This window comes from Perognathus longimembris, chromosome 2 (assembly GCF_023159225.1).
Source record: "Perognathus longimembris pacificus isolate PPM17 chromosome 2, ASM2315922v1, whole genome shotgun sequence".
NCBI lineage: Eukaryota > Metazoa > Chordata > Mammalia > Rodentia > Heteromyidae > Perognathus > Perognathus longimembris.
In genome coordinates this window covers 72,894,882-72,915,906 of record NC_063162.1, presented here as the reverse complement: position 1 = coordinate 72,915,906, position 21,025 = coordinate 72,894,882, and the positions used below count along the sequence as shown (strand labels likewise).

At 36.6% G+C, this 21,025-nt stretch overlaps 1 protein-coding gene across 5 annotated transcripts in view; it reads left to right on the top strand.

The window, feature by feature from the left end:
• Positions 1–21,025, top strand: part of Septin7 (septin 7) — a 55,004-nt gene that overhangs the window by 21,979 nt on the left and 12,000 nt on the right. For 3 of the 5 annotated variants that reach the window (XM_048339474.1, XM_048339473.1, XM_048339477.1), the window contains 7 exons: positions 340–442; positions 7,405–7,511; positions 12,634–12,734; positions 13,592–13,726; positions 17,997–18,114; positions 19,835–19,927; positions 20,914–21,010. In XM_048339474.1, coding sequence (XP_048195431.1) covers positions 340–442; positions 7,405–7,511; positions 12,634–12,734; positions 13,592–13,726; positions 17,997–18,114; positions 19,835–19,927; positions 20,914–21,010 — 754 coding nt within the window. The remainder of the gene's footprint in view (positions 1–339; positions 443–7,404; positions 7,512–12,633; positions 12,735–13,591; positions 13,727–17,996; positions 18,115–19,834; positions 19,928–20,913; positions 21,011–21,025) is intronic. The other 2 variants (XM_048339475.1, XM_048339476.1) reach the window with 1 other exon arrangement.

Genomic DNA, 21,025 nt, shown 5'->3' with positions numbered 1-21,025 from the left:
TGTTTGTTTGTTTGTTTTGGTTGTTTCTCTTTGGTTATTTTAGTTTATTAGACTCTTTTTACTAACTTATTGTCAATTGAAATCTTTTCTGTGAGACAGTTTTTTTAAAAAATATTTACTTTGTTCTCGGGTTTTAATAATGTAACATTATAAGTTAACTTATGCCCTATTTGTCCATTCTGTAAGCACCTAATATCAATTTTATTGGTAACAATATGAAAGTGATCTGACTTGCTATAAATAATAGTTTCATGCTTTTCTAAAAATAGGTTAATGAAGGGAACTTGAAAGGGGGACAGAATAGTATTATTGATACTTGTTTCTCTTTCTATTTCTTAGCAACAGAAGAACCTTGAAGGCTATGTGGGATTTGCCAATCTCCCAAATCAAGTATATAGAAAATCAGTGAAAAGAGGGTTTGAATTCACACTTATGGTAGTAGGTAAGAGATAGTTTCTCACTAAAATGGAATTTTTGTCTAAGTTTTAAACTGCTAATCAGCCCTGTATAAATTTAAGAAAATAGTGGCTCATATAACTACAGTGAATGCTGTTGTATTTTATACAAATACATTTTTTAGGATGTTATCTTTAGTGCCTTCTTGCTTTATTTAAGAGTGTCACTGATTCCATTGTATTTAAGTATTTACACTAAAGGTTAATTTTAAACAATTTACTCATTATTGAGACAGGGTCTTGTGAAAGTGTCTGAGCTGGCTTCAAACGCTTGGGCACAAGAAATCCTCTTGCTTATACCTCTTTAATAGTTGGGATTGTAGGCATGCACCACTGTGTTGTGCTGTACTTTTTTTCTTTCTTTTTTTGGTGTTCTGCTCCTTGTGTTTGGACTCAAAGCCTGGGCAACTGCCCCAATTACCCCCTCCCTTCCCAAGACTAGAGCTCTATCTACCACTTGACCTAGAGCTCTACTTTTGGCTTTTCTGGACATAAGATTCATATAGACTTTCCTGCCTAAGTGGGCTTTGAACTGTGATCCTCAGATTTCAGCCTCTAGAGTAGCTAAGATTACAGGCATGAAACCACCCAATGCTCTGGGCTATTGTGAAATCTTTTTTTTTTTTTTTTTGGCCAGTCCTGGGCCTTGGACTCAGGGCCTGAGCACTGTCCCTGGCTTCTTCCCGCTCAAGGCTAGCACTCTGCCACTTGAGCCACAGCGCCGCTTCTGGCCGTTTTCTGTATATGTGGTGCTGGGGAATTGAACCTAGGGCCTCGTGTATCCGAGGCAGGCACTCTTGCCACTAGGCTATATCCCCAGCCCCTATTGTGAAATCTTAAACCTACCCCCCCCCCCCTTTTTTTAGGGAAGGGGGTAAGTTATCCGGAAGGAATGTAATGATCTGATGTTTTTGTCTCTTTAAAAAATGTTAAAGTACTCTTCCTAAAACCACATATTTATAAATTTGACATTTAAAAATGTGCTTGAGTTGGGCACTGGTGGCTCACCACTGCAATCCTAGTGACTCAGGAGACTGAGATCAGAGGATTGCAGTTTGAAGCCAGCCTAGGCAGGAATGTCTGTGAGACTCTTTTTTTGGCCAGTCCTGGGGCTTGAACTCAGGGCCTGGGCTCTGTCCCTGAGCTTTTGCTCAAAGGCTAGCACTCTACCACTTGAGCCACAGTGCCACTTCTGACTTATTCTTTTTATGTAGTCCTGAAGAATCAAACCCAGGTTTTCATGCATGCTAGGCAAACACACTACCACTAAGCCACATCCCCACCCAAACACATACTTTTTTTTTTTTTGCCAGTTGTGGGGCTTGAACTCAGGGCCTGAGCCCCTAGCTTCTTTTTTGCTCAATTAAGGCTAGCACTCTACCACTTGAGCCACAGCGCCGTCTTGGGCCTTTTCTATATATGTGGTGTTGAGGAATCCAACCCAGGGTTTTATGTGTAAGAGGCAAGCACTCTCTACCACTAGGCCATATTCCCAACCTGTGAAACTCTTCTCTCCAATAAACTACTCAGAGAAAACAGGAAATGGCTCTGTGGCTCAACTGGTAGAACAAAACAAGCTCAGAGACAGGGCCTGAGTTCAACCCTTGGACCAAAAAAATGGGGGGGAAATGTGCTTGACTCTTTTCTTTCTCACACCTAGTTTCCTTTAATGATTTTCTTATGTACTGTATTACTAATAAATTATAGTAACTTTATTGTGTTACTGTGGAGGAGCATTATTGTTTATATTAATTTAAAGAAATGGGCAAAAAGTAGACCATAACTATAATTAGAGATTATAATATTTTTAGAAGGAAATATGTGCAATGGATTTTACTTACTCATGGAAGATTGGCCTGTAAAAAGGAAATTCTTTTCATGACAATGCTCAAATTACATGGGAATTAAGAAGTATTTTAAAAAATTATAATGAATAAAAATTATTTACTACTTAATAAATATTGTAGTAGTATATATTTATGAGATGGTATAAACAATAGTTACTTGAGTTTAAGATAGTAATGTCTAGTCCTTAGTTACTATTTGGATTTAAGGTAGTAACATTTTATTAGTCTAGTAGGATAGATGTGAATTCTGAAGCCAGTAGTTTATTGTGTTTAAATTTTAAATGTACAATTTATTTTGGCAATTTTGTAAGGAGCTCATACTCCAGCTCCTTTTTACATTGGTTATTTTCAAGGTAGAGTCTTGCTTCATGTTTGTGCTGGCCTGGGCTCTGATCCTCCTGTTTGTGTTTCTCTATGTTGCTGGGGAAGATAGCATGATACTACCTAGCCATTGGTTGAGATGGAGTTGCACTTTTACAAGGCCTGGGCTAGCTTCAAAGCTCAATCCCTGATCATCTGCACTGTAGTAGCTAGGGTAATAGGCTTAAGCCATGATGCCCAGCCACTTTCTTACTGTTTTAAATATAGTTTGATTCTTTTTTTTTAGTTTGATTTCTGGAAATGGATATCAGGGTAAAGAACATGCATTTGAAAGTGTCATACCAACTGATTTACAGGTTTATATACAGGTTTTCATACTGGCCAGTGTTGAGTAGAAATTAATTTTTAATGCCAAATAAGGTAAAATTATATTGCTAACTAGGTATTATACACTGGTAGCCACATTTAAAATGACATGCTTTCAATTACTGGTTGGAATTTTTTTTAACCTTTCTATTAAGTATATTCATAACACTAATGACAATTTCATTGTTTTATTTATTATTAATGTTGTACTATCCATATTTATGGATTTAAAAAATCAAGACAGATGCGCACATTTAGATTTTTCTCATAACAATATAGTTCACCTACTTAAAGTAAGCAGTACAAAGAGTACTTTATCTGAGGGTAGTAAGAAAGATGTAGCAAGTGAAAGCCATTTGACCTAGCCAACAGGGAGGGTAGTTATTGAGTGGCTGTTCGGAATGTTTGCTACTGGCTACAAAGCAGAATTGTTACTTAGCTCTTAGTCCTAGTGCTCAATTACTAAAACTAGAATAACTGAACTTTAAGATAATTACAGAGCCAGCTCCTAGAGAACTTGTTTGACTTGTATGTTAGGATTAGCATATTGTAGAATACTCTTAATAGATATTAAGGGGGAGTGACTGTTATCAAATCCCAAATTGCGTATGTGTGGAGTGCTTTAAAAATAATCAGTATCTAACTGTAGTCTATTCTTGATAGATCAAATCTTCACCAGCTAAACATATTGAAAAGCAAAACAAAGATTTGCACCCTCCCCTGGCAGCCCATCTTGAAGGATCTCATGGGTTGTATCTTGACTTCACTTACAGCTAGGTAAAAGGAAGAGTAGCTGCTTACTTTTAAATTCCTCTCTGTTTGACTTCTTGACCTTTGATGAACTGTTAATAGGCCCTTTTATTGTGTTTTAGTCACTTTTTCAAAGCCTCTTATTTGTCATTGTTATCTAATTTTTTCTCTTGAAATTTCTTCTCTGTTTTTACTGCTTCTGGGTTAAATGGCTGTTCTGAAGCCTGCTTTATTAAGGTCCATTTCTGCTGGCTGTTTTCACATATTGGTATAATCGTGCATACTGGCCTATGTCATCTTCCTTGACTATAATTTCCTTGGGTTATTTTAAGATAAGGTCTCACTTCCCACCCACTGCACCCCTTGGCTGCAATCTGCCTATGTTTGGCTCCCTTGACTCTGGAATCACAGGCCAACACCACTTCCAGCTCCCTTCAGGGAGATGGAACCTCTAAACTTTTCCCAATTGGACTTACCTGGAACTGCAATCCTCCCACATTGCTAGAGATGACCGGTACTTATTACTGGACCCAACTGTGGGCTGGCAAGTCTAGCAAACAGTTCTGAGCTGTCAGGGAACCACAGTCCTTCCATGTAACTTAAATTACAGGTATGAGCCACTGGTAGCCAGCTCAAGCTTAAAAAAATTTCGAGAACAGGGACTCTATCTTATATTTACTTTCTCTATTCTTTCATAAAAATTTGAGGATCACCTATAAAACACCAAATATTTTTCTAGTTCATGAAAATCTATGGATTAGGAAAACATGGCTTCTTAGCGAGGACAGATGGCTGAGTTAAATCAAATATTACTTTAATTACAGGACCTTTTAGAATTTTTGATCTCATAATCTTACAGGATCCTAAAGGATTCTAGCCTCCAGGACCTAAGGGAAGCTGACCCTAAAATTTTTAAATAAATATGATTAAACATTTTCAAAATAAAATAAAAAATAATTTTAAGTTGCTTATTACATTAAAGTACATGTGTTAAATTACAAACTGATCACGCACTCTTATGTCATAATTTTCATAAAGTATTTTAACATCACAAATTGTATTTTGTTTTGAAAAGGACAGAATATTCAGTTATTTGGCCTTGAAGTTCAGTGTAAGGGAAAGAAATGAATTGGTTAAATGATGTATATATATATATATGTAGTATATTTATAGTCCAAGTAAATGTAAAAAAGACATTAATTTTAATCAGTCAACCAATTATCCAGAACTTAAAATTATTTATAAAATAATGCAAAATGTTGAGAGTATTGGAACAAGGCTGTTAGATTTTGCCTTCTAAATATGGCAAGAGCATTTTGGTATGGAAGTAATTATTACTCTTCTAAATAGCAATGGAAATTAATAAATCTGTGTCCAGACTTGAGCCTGGCCTTGCTCTTGTAATGTTTCTTTTCTTTGTTTTTGAAGCCAGTTTCCTTCAGTACCATGTTGTCAACTTACCCTTTTACTCTAGCCTCCTGTTATAAACCTTTAGTCCTCCTCTGAGTCTGCCTACTTCACTTTTTAATTGTATTCATAGCAGTTGTGCTGGGGTCTTTTTTTTTTCTTCTCTTCTTCCTTCTCTCACTGTTAATACATGTAATATTCCAATACCGTAGTGCCAAGATGTGGTTCTAATAAGATCACTTATCCTTCAAAGCAGCTCTTACACTGTGGGTATCACTGTTACTCGAATGTTGTCTACATGGAAGAGTATTACATGTCATAAAGGTACTTTTCCCAGCATGCATGGTGGCTTATAGCAGTAATTGCAGTACTCAGGAGGTGGAGGCAGGAGGACTACATTCAAGATTGTCCTAACTACATGGAAAGTTTAGGTTAGCCTGAACTATATAGCAGTACTCTGCCTCAAATAAAATGAAGAGCTAGAGATGTAGCCCAGCAGGTGCACAGCCCTGAGTTCTTTCTTAGCACCCTAATACCACCACCACCACCACCACCACCACAGATAACTATAACTGTATTTTTAAAAATAGTATTTTCCTCCTCCTCATCCAGCTAAAGAAGTTCTAATTTGGATACAGGATAGATGTAGAATTTGTTGTGGTTAGGGACCAAACACTCAGAAGAGATTTAAAAGCTATTGTTCTTAGGTGTTCTCTTTCCCATCCCTTCTAAATACAGAATTGCTTTATTTTTTCCCATTTGGAGCTCTTGGTAATGGTACAGTAGGAGTAGTGGGTCTGTTCTTAGGATTAAGAATAAGTAGGTATGGGAAAGGAACTGATTCCAGTCAGAACCTGTCTAGTCTACCAAGGGACTAGGGCATGAGTGTTGATCCAGGTTGAGCTTGGTGGGTTTTCTTTTTTGTTGTTGTTGTTGTTGTTGTGGGGCTTGAACTGTCTACTTGGGCACTATCCCTAAGCGCTTCAGCTCAAGGCTAGCACTCTTGAGCCACAGCACCACTTCTGGGTTTCTGGTGGTTAATTGGAGATAAAAGTCACACAGATTTTCCTGCCTGGGCTGGCTTTGAACCATGATCCTCAGATCTCAGCCTCCTGAGTAGCTAGGATTACACAAGACACCAGTGCCTGGCTGAGGTTGGTGTTTTGACAGAGGTATTTGTGCTTGAGGAATTAACTTTTTACAGTTTTTGTACATTCATCTATAAAATTAAGTAATCAGTCTTAGAGTTTCTAGTAAATAAGGTGGTTGAACACATGTAAGATGCCCTTTTTATAGTTGTAAGTATGACTGTTATAAAGATATTGGCAAAGTACCTATTCATAGAGAGTCCATCCTAGTTTGCCAGGTTAGGAATACACCTGAAAATTTGGAATAGACTCAGAAGCAAGGGATGAGAAGGGATACCTACCATGGTAGCCAAACATGAACTTCAGAGTCTTGGTGTCAACTGATGCTACAACTTTTTACCTCTGTGATGTCAGGGAAATTATTTCACTTTCTACTGACATTTTTCACTTTTATCTATTAAAGTAACAGCGTCAAGGGGAAGGGCAGGAGAATAATAGAGGGGCAGAGATTGATTGTAATACAGTATAAATGTGTGAATATGTCACAGTGAAATCCCTCGATACAACTAATAAAGCTAAAGGGAAAAAAATAGAAAAATTACCAAAGTTTTTTGATTGTGGATCATGGGCAGCTATCCTTATACTGATTAAGTCTATGAGTGAGTAAGTTAGAAAGGTTAGAAAGTGTGTGTGTGTGTGTGTGTGTGTGTGTGTATGTGATTTAGAATTTTATACTGAGGTACAGTGTGTTTGATTTCTACTTTGAATGCTGCTTTTGGCTTTAATTATTCATTATGGTCTATAGTAAAGATAAATAAGTTTACTTACTATTTCACTGAAGCAGCAATGTATAACCCATTGTATACTGTTTTCATGACTGACTAGTTTCTAAGGAATATATTACTGTTAAAAATTGTAGGTTATAATATTGGGTATTCTTTTAAAGAACATAGATGGCAGTAATTTAAAAGTCCTTGGAAATGTTAGTTTTACTTGGTATGAAACTGAAGGCAAAAATATTCTCATCTAGATTCCTTGTAGTATTTTCTGATGTCACTTGTCCCAAAAAGTATTTTCAAAAAATAAAAATAATTGTACAAAGCAAAGTTGATTCTAGCATTCATTGAGTAAAATGACCTCAGTTTGACAGATTTCCCCTCTTTCTTCTAGGTGAATCTGGACTGGGAAAGTCAACATTAATCAACTCATTATTTCTCACAGATTTGTATTCTCCAGAGTACCCAGGGCCTTCCCATAGAATAAAAAAGACTGTACAGGTGTGTATATCACTGTTGTTCACTGGCAGTAAACTGGAATGTAGCACACACAACTCATGCCGGACCTTTAATTTCCTTGCTTGGAGGTAGGATGCAAAATAAAGTGGTAAACATGACTTTATAAAACTAAAAACAATAACAGATAATTAGAGAGGGAGTATTCTCAATTAGAGCCTCCCAGAGTTTTCCTCGGTGGGAGGGGGTCTCTTAGAGATGATTCTGTGATGCTGTCCCATTTTAGAGTTGTGTTCCAAGACAGTAGCCACTTGCCACGTGACTTAAGTTGGAATCAATTAAACAAAAAATTTCAGTTTATTAGTTGCACCAGACACATTAATAGCCACACATGGCAAGTAGCTATCATTTGAGGCAGCACATTCACCATTGTACTAGGATAGTATCTATGGTAGTTTAATGCGAGTAGCAATTATGTAGCACTCTCAAGCTACATGTGGTCTGATTTACTGCTTCTCAGTCTTTTTGAATACAGATCCTTGGTGTGGAATGGGGGTGATCAGTTCTGCCTTTCTAACAAGATCCCAGAACAGTCTAGGCCTACTGGTTAGATCACATTTTATGTAGTACAAGACTAGACTCTATACTGTATCTCTCTACTTTTTCTTATAGTTGCCAACAACTACATGTGGCTATTTTTTTTTTTTTTTTGGCCAGTCCTGGGCCTTGGACTCAGGGCCTGAGCACTGTCCCTGGCTTCTTCCCGCTCAAGGCTAGCACTCTGCCACTTGAGCCACAGCGCCGCTTCTGGCCGTTTTCTGTATATGTGGTGCTGGGGAATCGAACCTAGGGCCTCGTGTATCCGAGGCAGGCACTCTTGCCACTAGGCTATATCCCCAGCCCGCTACATGTGGCTATTTTGAAATGAGGGTAGGTGGTTCATGTCTGTAATCTCAGCTACTAATTTAAGTGACTATTAAAAATGTGAAATTATATACGTTATTAGAACTAGGGAAGGGAAAGGGGAGTACCAAAATCAAGAGACAAAGTATAAAAGACAAACCATTCCAAAAGCAATACTTATAAAACCATTTGGTATAAACCATACAACTCAGGGGGGGGAGGGGAGGTGACAAGTTGGATAAGAAATAGTAAGTGCCTTACATATGAAACTAACTCCTCTGAACTTTACTTTTACAATAAAGAAAAAAAAAGAAACACATGATGAAGGTTAAAAAAAATGTGAAATTAGTTATTTGGCTCAAATTGTATTTTTGTTGGTAACACCCTTCCAAATGATTAAAGAAAAAGTGTTGGCCGGCTGCCAGGGTCGTGCAGGGCCTAGAGCAGAGAGGAAGGCAGTGAGCAGTTCTGAGGGGCAGCATTACTTGAGGCCGAGGTTGGCTCTGCCACATTGGATGGCATGTAGTGATTCCCAGTGTACCGGATGGAAGGGCAGCCTATAGATTTGGCACAGAAACACATTTGGCCATCACAAGCTGTCATTTAGTCCCTGAGGAGTAGTTTTGTGAAGTAAATATTTTATTTCTTTTTTCATTTAGTTTTCCTGTTTTAGGAATTTTTTTATGTGTATGTGTCTGTGTGTAACCTTCATAGGACTTACTTAAAACTTTAAAATACACAAAAATTTTCTCTTAAGAATTTGATCATACATGACTTAGTTTTTAATTAGTATTGGAAATTTAAATCGTGATTAAGAAGATAACTTTTATAGCTTTCTTAATTTAGGAATTTAAATAGTCATTGGAAACTAAATGAATTTAAAAGTATTTTGCCGTATTTTAGGTCATTATTTCTGGTGAAGGAATTTTCTGAATTCTCATTCTAACATAGAGAGCATAGTGAAAATACTTCAGTAATAATAAAACTTATGAGTTGCTATTGTGTCTTCTTTTTGTTTGTGGGACTGATACTAGATTCTAAACTCAGATCCTTATACTTGCTAGGGAGTGCTCTATTATTTGAGCTGTTTCCCAAGTATTATTGTAAGAACCTTCAATGCATCAGCTTTTTTATTTTTTACAACAACTCTAGGTAGTATTGCTTTATTTATTTTAATGATGAGGAAATGGAAGCCCAGAGATGTTGACATACCTGTTATCATGTAGTTGTTGACTAGCAGGAATAGGACTCAAATTCAGGTAGACTGGTGCATTCTATAGTAAGTGGATTGGCTTTTCTTTACTAGGCAATGGTACAGTCTCACAAATTACCTCTCTGCTTATTTAAAAAATTCTGCCGGGCTGGGAATGTGGCTTAACGGAAGAGTTTTTGCCTTCCATACATGAAGCCCTGGGTTCAATTTCTCAGCACCACATAAACAGAAAAGGCCAGAAGTGGCACTGTGGCTCAAGTGGTAGAGTGCTAGCCTTGAGCAAAAAGAAGCTAGGGACAGTGCTCAGGCCCTGAGTTCAAGCCCCAGGACTGGAAAAAAAAGAAAAATTCTGCCTCTTCAGAATAAATTTAATAATGGTTTTTAATATACTCTAATAAATGGCTTGTAAATACTAGGTTAGGAAAGTATAATGAACTTGAATTACCAGTCTTTGGGTTATGAAGTTGTATAAGAAACATTGAAAGTTTGACTTGAGATCAAATATTGAATAGCTTAGAAAAGGCTTACCTTGTATTCCTAGTATCCAAGAAGCCACATGAGACCTCAGTAAGTTAATATATACAAACAATAAAAATGACTAATTTTATTACTTTTCAAACCATTGAAATGCCCTTGCTTTATTCTTTGGGTATTAAATTATGCATTTAATCATAGAGAATTCTGAATGTTGCCATAAAATATTCTGATGTGACCTGCTTAAGGAAAGTGTGTGGGAAAGTGGCCATTTAGAATAGATTTGTTAAGAAAAGCTTGAAATTCCTGAGTTGAAACCATTTGTTTTCCGCAGATCCCATGAGGATACTTGCAAAAACAGATGATAGGATATAGTTGGATCCTGTGACTATCATTAGTTTACAATTTGGTTTTCTGGATCTCTTCCATATGATTTCTTTTTATTTGGCATGTATAGATACACAGAATTCATATGCTAGAGGAAAAAAGGAATCTTTATAAACAGATTGTTTAAAGTATATGAAGTCTACATTTTTACCAAGTCAATAAGTCATTCAGTTATTAAACTAATAAATAGGTATATAAATCCAGCTTAGAAAGCTGGGAAATATTTAAACATCATTTCATAACACCATTTGAAAAGCTTTTATTAGCATACACTAATAGTGTAAAAGGGGTCATTGTGGTAATTCCAGAATAATTTGTTTTAATAATCTAACACTGAATACAACAACTGTTATTTATTGATTGATACTTTATTAATCTGTAGAGAAATGAGTACTTCTTAACATTTAGTATTCAGATTGCCAAGAGTGCCTGCCTGTTTGGTAGATAAATGTACTTATGTTGAGATGCTTACAGTTTTCACTGATAACTTATGCCAAATCAAGGTAGTATGCAGAACACTGACTTGAAAGATAAGATGCTGGCTTTTTCTTTATTTGAAAGACATGAAAACTTTCCATAGACATGCCAATGTAGCTCATTGGTAATTTTTTTTCCCTGTCTAATAAGCTTCGCTCTTGATAATAGTCTTTTATTAAAAAGCTCTAGATTCCTATAACCCTGGAAGTTGGCAGTTACTTTGCACAGGTGGGCTATTTCAATTTGAGGTTAAGTGACATGAAACATGCAGCTCAGCAGTATATATTAATCAGGACTTGAGGAGCTAAGTAGTCACATGACCAAGTAGTTGCAAATAGCATAGCACAGAAGTGGACCAGTTCTACCATGTTGGAAGTGCTGTCTTGATCAGCAGTCTCAATATACCTTTTATGGAGCATCTGTAACAAATGCCAAAAAGAAGTGAAAAGATATCTCAATTCCATAATCTCTTTAAGTGCACCAACCCTTTTCTATGCAATATTCACTTGTTCTACCCATTAGTCCATGTAAACAGTGGCGGCTTTTCGCATGCCAACAAGTAACCTCTTCCCCAAAAGTCTAGTAGTCTTTGATGTTTGCTATTTAATGGTTTTAAGTCTTAATAAACACTAGGGAAATAACTTTTTCTCCTTTTCTGCTTGAATCAGCATTTGTATTCTCTCTGGGTCGTGAAAACAGATTGTATTTTGCAGTACTATCTGTTTAGAAAGTGTGATACATAGTTTCTGTCACACACATGGAATTGAACGAAACGTGAAATTGGGCTGGGAACTGCAAATACCATTTAAGTCTAAGACTCTTTTCAACCAGAACAGAACCAGAATTATAAAGACAGGATTTTCAGCCAGGCATTGCTGGTTCATGCCTGTAATCTAGGTACTTGGGAGGCTGAGATCTGAGGATCATGGTTCAGAGCCAGCCTGGGCAGAAAAACCCCTTTGTAAGACTTATCTCAAATTAACCACTCAAAAACCAGAAGTGGAGCTGTGGCTTAAACTGGTAGACTGCTAGCCTTGAGGAAAAGAGTTGAAGGAAAGCATCCAGGCCTTGAGTTCAAGCCTCACAACTGACCAAAACCAAGATTTTCATGAGTAGAATTTCATTCTAGCAGAATACTTATTCCCCCATTATTTAGACCCTCCTTGATAGCTTTGTCCAGAAGGCAGAATATCACATTTGAGAAGAGAGTAGGATATTAGCAATAACATAAATATAACTAAGGTCAGACAGAACAATCTAGGAATGATAATTTAAGTTAACTTGAGTAGTTTGCATAAGACTAGATGGAAATTGTCTGAAGTGACATTATAAATGGTAGATTAAATTTTCTTCTCTGATTAACCGCATTTGAACTTCATAAAATTACTAAATGGTTCAGATTCTTTATTTGTATTATTAGATGTGCATATAATTACATGGCTTTAGTAACTTCTGCTACTTTATCAGTTTCCCTTTCTTTCTTTATACCAAGTATGAGCCAGAAACCCCAGAAGGTGTTTTCTGGGAGTTGGTGGGCCATTTACATAAGTACTTTTTCTGCAGTGTCCACAGTCATTGATTCTAAAGAAAATGTAGGCATGGGTAATTTAATTTGCAAACAGCTTCCAAATTGGTTTTTATAAACTTGTGTGTCCTTTTTAGGAAGTCACTAGTGTGATGTATAATTAACATCTGCTCCAATAAATGTTACAGGTGGAACAATCCAAAGTTTTAATCAAAGAAGGTGGTGTTCAGTTGCTGCTCACCATAGTTGATACTCCAGGCTTTGGCGATGCAGTGGATAATAGTAATTGGTAAGGAGAATTTGTCCTTACTGCTTTCCAGGACATTTAGGGGCCGGGGTGGGTATACTTTTTCTGTTGAACATTTTGAAGTTCTTATCCTAGCAAAGAGCATTGAACTTTAAAGTGATATGGTTTGGGTTTACATATCACCTTTGCCACTTATTAGAAAATGTTGCTTGACAAGTTTGATTCTTTTTTTTACTTTTAGTATAATAGACTTATGAAATTATTAAAAATGGTTCTAAACAAAGTTAACAATTTGAATTTTTTATAAAGAATTTAAATTTTTCTACTACAGTTTTATCTGTCTGTATAAATTATCTATCACATTCTAAGCCTCAGGTTTAGACCTTCAGTTTTGCCATAAGACATAAGTAAATTAAGCACCCATAAAATTCTGGCCTTAGTATTCTACCTTAGTATTTTACACACTATGTCTTTTCTTTGATTTCTACATTATTTTTGAGATTATTTTCTCTCAGCTTTCAAGACACCTAAATAAATTCTTCCAGAGGTTTTTCTGTGGTTGAAAGTAATCTCTTCATTTGAAATTTAAAACTGTCAGTATAGTTATTTTCATATTGAGAAGTATCTTAGTTTTGATATAGTTATCATTGTAAATAATATGCCAGTTACTTAGCTCTGCTTTGACATTAAACAGCTCATTTTCTTTGATTTTGAAAGTTATGTAATAATAAGACTTCCATTAACATGCTTTTTTACCTATTTTCCCACCAGTTGATTGATTAAAGCATTTAAATAGTAATACTAGTTATGGTAATTGAATGATGTTAGTAATGTCCTTTAATTGTCAGTTGTTTATTTGTAGAATTATAACTTGATTGTTATTTCTCTTGGTTCTGTAGCTGGCAGCCTGTTATCGACTACATCGATAGTAAATTTGAGGATTACCTAAATGCAGAATCCCGGGTGAACAGGCGGCAGATGCCTGATAACAGAGTGCAGTGCTGCTTATACTTCATCGCTCCCTCAGGACACGGGTCAGTGCCCTGATACCTCTGCTGCTGTTTTGTGGGTTAATATTGCTCATCTGTACATACACATTTTAGAATCTCTGTGTCTGTAGAGTACATACCACATACACCAATGATGAAGTACCAAGTTCTATGTAGAAATGGCTTAGAACAAGCCTTTATTTAAGTCCTATAGTAAGCCAGCAACAGTTTCACTCCTTAGTTGCTCGTGCCTATGAGAGATTCCAACCATGGTTTAAGGGCTTGGAGTGACTAGTTTTTCTTTTTACATTATACTTGGTTACTAATTGAGCTACCTACCCAATAAAGAGGGAAAGTATAATATTTGGGTTTAGACACATTCTAAGAAATATTATTTCTTAGATGTTATTTATTAAAGATCTAGCAGAGAAAATAATCAAAAAGGCTTAAGTGCCATATTCCTTTGTGTATTTTCTTTACTCAGAAAGTCTGTTTGGCTTGTTTTACCTTAGCTGTCACTATCACATTGTTTAGTTTTTTTTTCTTTTTTTTGGCCAGTCCTGGGCCTTGGACACAGGGCCTGAGCACTGTCCCTGGCTTCTTCCCGCTCAAGGCTAGCACTCTGCCACTTGAGCCACAGCGCCGCTTCTGGCCGTTTTCTGTATATGTGGTGCTGGGGAATCGAACCTAGGGCCTCGTGTATCCGAGGCAGGCACTCTTGCCACTAGGCTATATCCCCAACCCGTAGTTTTTTTTTTTTTTTAATTAGGAACTTAAACCTACATATGTAAACATTCGTGTGATCTGCTTATTAGTGATTAGTCTGAAACACTTCTCCACACATCCTCTTCCTCTTTGTAAATACTGGGGTTTGGACGTAAGAATTTGTGCTTGCTAGGCAGGCTCTACACTTGAGCCACACCCTCAACCCATTTTTACTAGATAAGTTTGTACATTTTTTGCCCAGAACTGGCCTCAGACCACAGTCATCCTACCTAAGGCCTCCCTAGAAGCTAGAATATCAGGTGCATACTACTTGATCTGTTCATTGAAGTGAGGTCTCCCTAACTTTTCTCTAGCCTGGGCTTGAACCACAGTCTTCTAAATAGCTGGGATTACAGGTGAGAACCCCCTTGCCTGATAGTACTCTTCTAAAAAACTGATTATACTTTTCTGTCATTTTGAGTAGCTGTGTGTCATCAATTGCAGATGCTTCTAATTCTTCCTCTTCGATTATTTTCTTGGAGAAAATGACTGAGCATAACATATTGTAAATCTGCCTTTGCACCACTAAAAGGAACTAAAGAAACCTATAACATCAGACTAAATAGTTCTGCTATCCAAAACCAAAGACACTATAGTGAAACCTGCCCCTTGAAGCCCTCCTTTCCCCCTTATTTTTTGGCTTCTCCTTGCTGCATTTTTTATGCTGGATAGTTTGATTCTATTTTCATTCTTTGTTGGTGGAGCAGGGAGCCTTAATTATGTACTTGGCATGTTTGCCCTGTCAGTTGGGAATGGTGAAATGTTTTTCTATACCCAATACTTTGCATTATTCTGTCATTATTTATGTCAGTTTACTGAATCAGCTACTTAAATGACTCAAAAAAAGTAATCTTTTAGGAGTACTGGCTGGTTTTTGTTTAAATTTATATTGTGTTTTGGGGGGCAGGATTGAATTTGAACTCAAGGCCTCACATTTGCTGGGCAAGTATACTACCAGTTGAGCCATGCCTCATGTCCTGAGTTTATGCTTTTTCATTGTTATGGTTTGACTTAGTAGAATTTTTTTCCTGGAAATCAGCCCAGTGAAATTTTAATCTGCAGTTAAGTAGATACAAATTAGTGCACTTATAACCAGTTTTACTATTTTAGATCTTTTGAGTTTTCTCCAAGTTTGAATAATTCTCATGAAGTCATATTTCTTCTGTTCCCCTGGGAGAAATTTTATTTCTTAAAATTGTATGAGAAATAAAAGATTGCTCTTTTTTTGAAAGAAAAACTATTTCATATGATTCATATGAGAATGTAGTAAGTTGGAGCTAATTCATATTTATTAGAAGAGATGGTAGTTTACATTCTTTATTTCCTAAGTGTAAAAATGTGCTTTAGTTTTTCAGCTGAAGTATTTTTGAGAATTCCAAATACTTTGCTCACTACACACTGAAGGTGCAGGCATTCTAATGGATTAGGGCCTTTCTGTCTTGTTCCCCTTGTAGAAGGGGAACTGACCTGGTACAGGAGCCTCTGCCTCTACCTCAGGTGTCAGGATTCCAAATAGGAGCTACTATGCCTGAACACTTTATTCCATCCATCAGAGTTAAGGAATACCACTTTGGAGTGATAATTCTGTGAAGAATGTTTTCATTATCTTCATTTATTCTTGTGGAACATTAATTTGTAGCTCACAGTATAGTCTACATATAAAGACATTGCTCTTTTAGTTTCTAATTAACATAGAGAAATTCATAGCAGTCTTTTTTTTTGTCACCAAGTATTTGAACCTTATACAAGTGTTCAGCATTATGCTAGGGGCTAAGAACACAAATGAATGAGTGCAAGCCCACTTTAGAAGCCCTTACAGTGATGGCTTGAGAAAATGAATATTCCGACAGTTACTATATATACATCAAGTATGGACCACTTAGATGCCTAGTGGTAGGTAAGGGCTAGAAGAAGGTTCACCATAGAAAATTGGGCTGTAAACCAATCTAAAAGGATGAATAGGAATTTGGCAAGCTGAATAGAATGGAGGTTGTTCCAGGCAGTCTGTGGCCAGAAGTTCAAGTATGGCACTTTCAAGGAATTGTGAGATGTTTAGAAAATATTCTGGCACAGCAGAAATAGGAGATGATAAGAAAAAAACCCAAGAAGACCAAGAATGCTGAGAAATGAGGCAGCCAGAGAATCTTTGTCTTCATTGCCTTGTAACCAGCTAGCTAAGTAATCTGGCCTTTATTGAGGTTTTCAGTCAGGTAATCAGATTTAGATGGCTGCAGTACAGATAGGTGATTTGGAAGGAAACCAGGAAGGCTCATGAAGTTATCCACTCCAGGAGTCTTGGTTGCCTAAAGTAATAGGTGTGTAGGTGTGTGTGTGTGTGTGTGTGTGTGTGTGTGTGTGTGTGTGTGTGTGTTTCAAGTCAATATTGAAGAATCTGAAGTGAGTAATTGGGCAATCGGTGGCTCATGCCTGTAATCCTTGCCACTTAGGAGGCTGAGATCTGAGGATTGTGGTTCAAAGCCAGCCCAGGAAGGATACTTTGTGAGACTCTCATTTTCAGTTAACCACCAGAAAACTGGAAATGGTGCTGTGGTTCAAAGTGGTAGAGCACTAGCCTTGATCTGAAGAGCTCAAGGACAGCACCAAAGCCCTTAGTTCAAGCCCCACGACCTACCAAAAAATTAAAAAAGAATTGAGGTATAATGAGGAATTCTAGGTTTCAAGATTGTCTACTCGGGTATATTTTATTATTATTTGTCATTCATTGAGTTAGGAAACATAGAAATAGATAGGGAGAAAAATGGAGATTCAGATTGGGCTTTTGACTTTAAGGAGCCCATGGGATGTTCTACTAGTAGCTCCGCTAGTAAACAAAGTCTGGATCTTCAAGTAAGAACTGGGCTTGGTATAAAGATTTGGAAGTAATTGGCCTACAGGGGATAATCAAAATCTGTTCTAGGGATGATAATCATCCAGTATGTAGTAAAAAGAGAAGAGGGACTAAGAATTCTCATGAATGTACCTCTTAAGGGACTTACTTGTAAACAGTTCCTGAGAGATGAGGTTCTGTGAGAATTCTAGAAGAATTTTGAGGAGTAATATCAGGAATGAATAATGGGCAAATTAGTGATGGTAATTGGCACTGTAACCCTGAAAGCACAGTGGCTAAGGGCTGGTAGCAGCCAGATTGTAATAGACAGAGAGGCAAGTTGATGCTCTTGTGAGCATCTTGGAACTGAACAAGGACTAGCATTTTTCATTTTAAAAAAAGAAATCGTGCAAAGTTTAAGTAATGCAGAACTGATTTTAGGAAATTCTATTAGGAGCCTTTCTGGTTTTCCAATTCCTCTTTAGGGTCAAAATCCTATGACAAGGGTGTTTCAAGGGCAGGAGACAAAATGCCTTCTTAGCCACTCCAATGCTACTTGAAGTCTTGTTCTACCTAGCTGTTGGCTGGCCCAATACATCTTTACAGAGAGTGTTTCTTATAAGTAAGTAAAGGAATTCATTGTAATAAATTGATCATTGGGATGTGAAGAATCTGTTCTCACAAACTGACCAATTCATTCATATTAACTAATATATATTTCAGACTTAAACCATTGGATATTGAGTTTATGAAACGTTTGCATGAAAAAGTGAATATCATCCCACTAATTGCCAAAGCAGACACGCTCACACCAGAGGAATGTCAGCAGTTTAAAAAACAGGTGAGCAGAATGTTGAGCCTACATTCACATAGTTTCCAGCTTTTATTGTTTTTAATATAATGTGTTATAATCCATTTGTCTCAGCTCTACTATACTGTGTATTTGCCTTAGTTTGTAATCTGCCTTAATTTTTTTCCTTGAAGTTCCTGTCCATTTTTATAGTAACATGTCTCCCCTCCCGACTCCTTCTCTTTCGGTTTTCTTGACCTGGAAATTAAACAGGGCCGTAGTTGGCCCCATTTTCTTTTTTGTATGCTTAGAGTAATGGTTCTTATCTTCAGCTGCCTAACAGCATCATCCAGAGAACTTCTTCAAAATGAGTTGGTGGGCCTTATCCATGCTAGTTGGTTTTGAAGATGAAGATGGGACATTAGCCCCATATCATTTAAAAATATACCCTCATATTTTAAGAGCTACTACTGTTTGAACTAGCTACTATTGTTTTTTGTTTTTTTTTTATTGCTCAAGTGTTTGTTACTGTCATTTCTGTTTTTCCCACATGGGTATATGTTCCAATTGTGAAAGAGATGTGATCTTGTTTTTTCCTTGTAGTGATATATTGTTTACTTCTTTATTTGTGATAGGGTCTTCTGGGTATCCCAGGCTAGCTTTCAGTGCACAATCTTCCTGCCTTAGCCTCTGAATGCTGGGGTTATAGGTCAGGGCAACCATGCCCCTACCTACTTCTGTTAACTTCCATGTAATAGTCATTTGTTTATGGCTGTTTTACTTGGTTTGGGACCCCTGCCATGAAAGCAGCACCAAAATATAAGTACAGGCAGGAAGCTAGTGCTAGGTTTATTAGCATTCCCATATTGTGTATAGTTAGCAATTATTTGGATGTCTTTATTCCCTTTAGAATTTGGAATGATTTGGGGGAAGATAGTTTAAATTGAACTTGGTATTTTCTGTTGTCATTAGTAGGTTATCTCCTTTATTCTTACTAACTCTTGAGCTTAATTTCTAGGGCATACTTTCTTGTTTTCTCTATGTATGTGTCCAGCTTTACATCTGTTTCTCTGCTCCTTGGTGATTGTGTACATGTACTTGTACATGTAAGGATATTGTCTGATCACAGCATGAAATCTCCAGAGTTGTGCTTAGTTTTGTTTACCCTCCCACTTTCAACTTAAAGTTGTAGGTGAGTTTGAAAACCCTATTGATTTAGCTGAGTAAGACAGTTGGTAAGCTATGTCCACAGAAAGAATCTTAGTCATTGCAGCTAAGTGACTTAAAGCCATTATATTGGAACCCCCCTGCATAAATCCTTTCTGGAATGTTAACTTTGGAACTCTTTTGCAATGATAACCATATAACTAACACTTCTGAAGTAATTGGTTTTGGTATTTATATATCAGCTTTGTAGTTTTTTGAAAAAGGATCTATGGCATAGTTCTTTAGTTTTAGATGATAAGTTTTCTGTGTGCTTGTGTATGTGTGCCCTTGTGTGTTGGTCCTCAGGCTTGAATTCTGAGTCTGAGGGTTAATTGGAGATGAAAGTCTCATGTACTTTCCTGCCTGGGCTGGCTTTAAACTTTGATCCTCAGATCTCAGCTTCCTGTGTAGCTAGCTAGGATTGCAGGTGTGAACCATTGGCTCCTGGCTAGATTATAGTTTTATATAATTGAAAAATAAGAACCAGAAAAGTTCTCATGTAAGAATCCAAAAAGTATACTAATTATGTGTTGTGTCACTTTGCTGATTCCTTCTTCTATTTTAGATAATGAAAGAAATCCAAGAACATAAAATTAAAATATATGAATTTCCAGAAACAGACGATGAAGAAGAAAATAAGCTGGTTAAAAAGATTAAGGTAGGTTTATTCCTCAACATGTACTGTAGTGTTTGGGGACTTAAATCATACTGTAATATCCACAAGAAAGACCAAAAGTATCTTTGCTTTATATAGTTTGTTTGCTTGTATAATAAAATCTATTTAATGGTGAATTTCACATTGTAGTTAACTTTCCTGATAGTTGTTATATGTAAGTAGGCATGTATTAAGTAGAGAGGCGAACAATACAATCCTTACCTCAAATGGTTTTCAGTGGATTGTTTCATATCTCATATAGTTTTTTTCTTAAGAAGTGAGGAATGAAAAGGGAGATGATTTGTCATGTTTTAATCTTTAAGAGCCAACAAAATGAGTTTTTATTTGTAAAAGCTAGCTCAAAATATCCACCAGCATAATTTTCTGATTTTAGTTTATAATGATTTTCTTAGGTACTTAGGACCTAAAAATGGTATGGTGAATTATGACATTGTTGAATTAATGAAATACTATTACCCGGTTAATTTCCAAGGTTTTATAAAAATAGCTCCTTGTATATTTCTGGAAACCACAAATATTTTGAAAAGGTTGTTGAGTTAGTTCGAGTGGACACTAGTGTAGTCCCCTTGATCTGAGCCTCTGATGTTAAGAGTTTACAGACTCAACATTCCATGGTCTAGTGTTAAGGTAAGTTTATGAAAGTGTGAATAAGCTAACCATAAGCCTCAATTTTCCCTTCTAAATGCCAATATTCTTGTTACTTTTTCTGGCCTAGTATGAGATAACAATTTGACCAGAATATGCTCTAGTATTCATTAATTCTCAGAGAAAATAATACTATAGTTGTTGTTTACCTTGGTGGTCATTCCATATACTGGCTATTTACTGAATATTTATTGACTGGCATGTAATAATAAATGTTAAAGCTTTCAAAAGAATTTTTGATCTCTTAAGTAATGTAAGTTCGTCATTCTTGAGCTTGTGAGGACTACAGAGATGTATTTGAACATGAGCACTTTATTTTCTAGGACCGTTTACCTCTCGCTGTAGTAGGTAGTAACACGATCATTGAAGTTAATGGCAAGAGGGTCAGAGGAAGGCAATATCCTTGGGGTGTAGCTGAAGGTAAGGTTTTCTGTA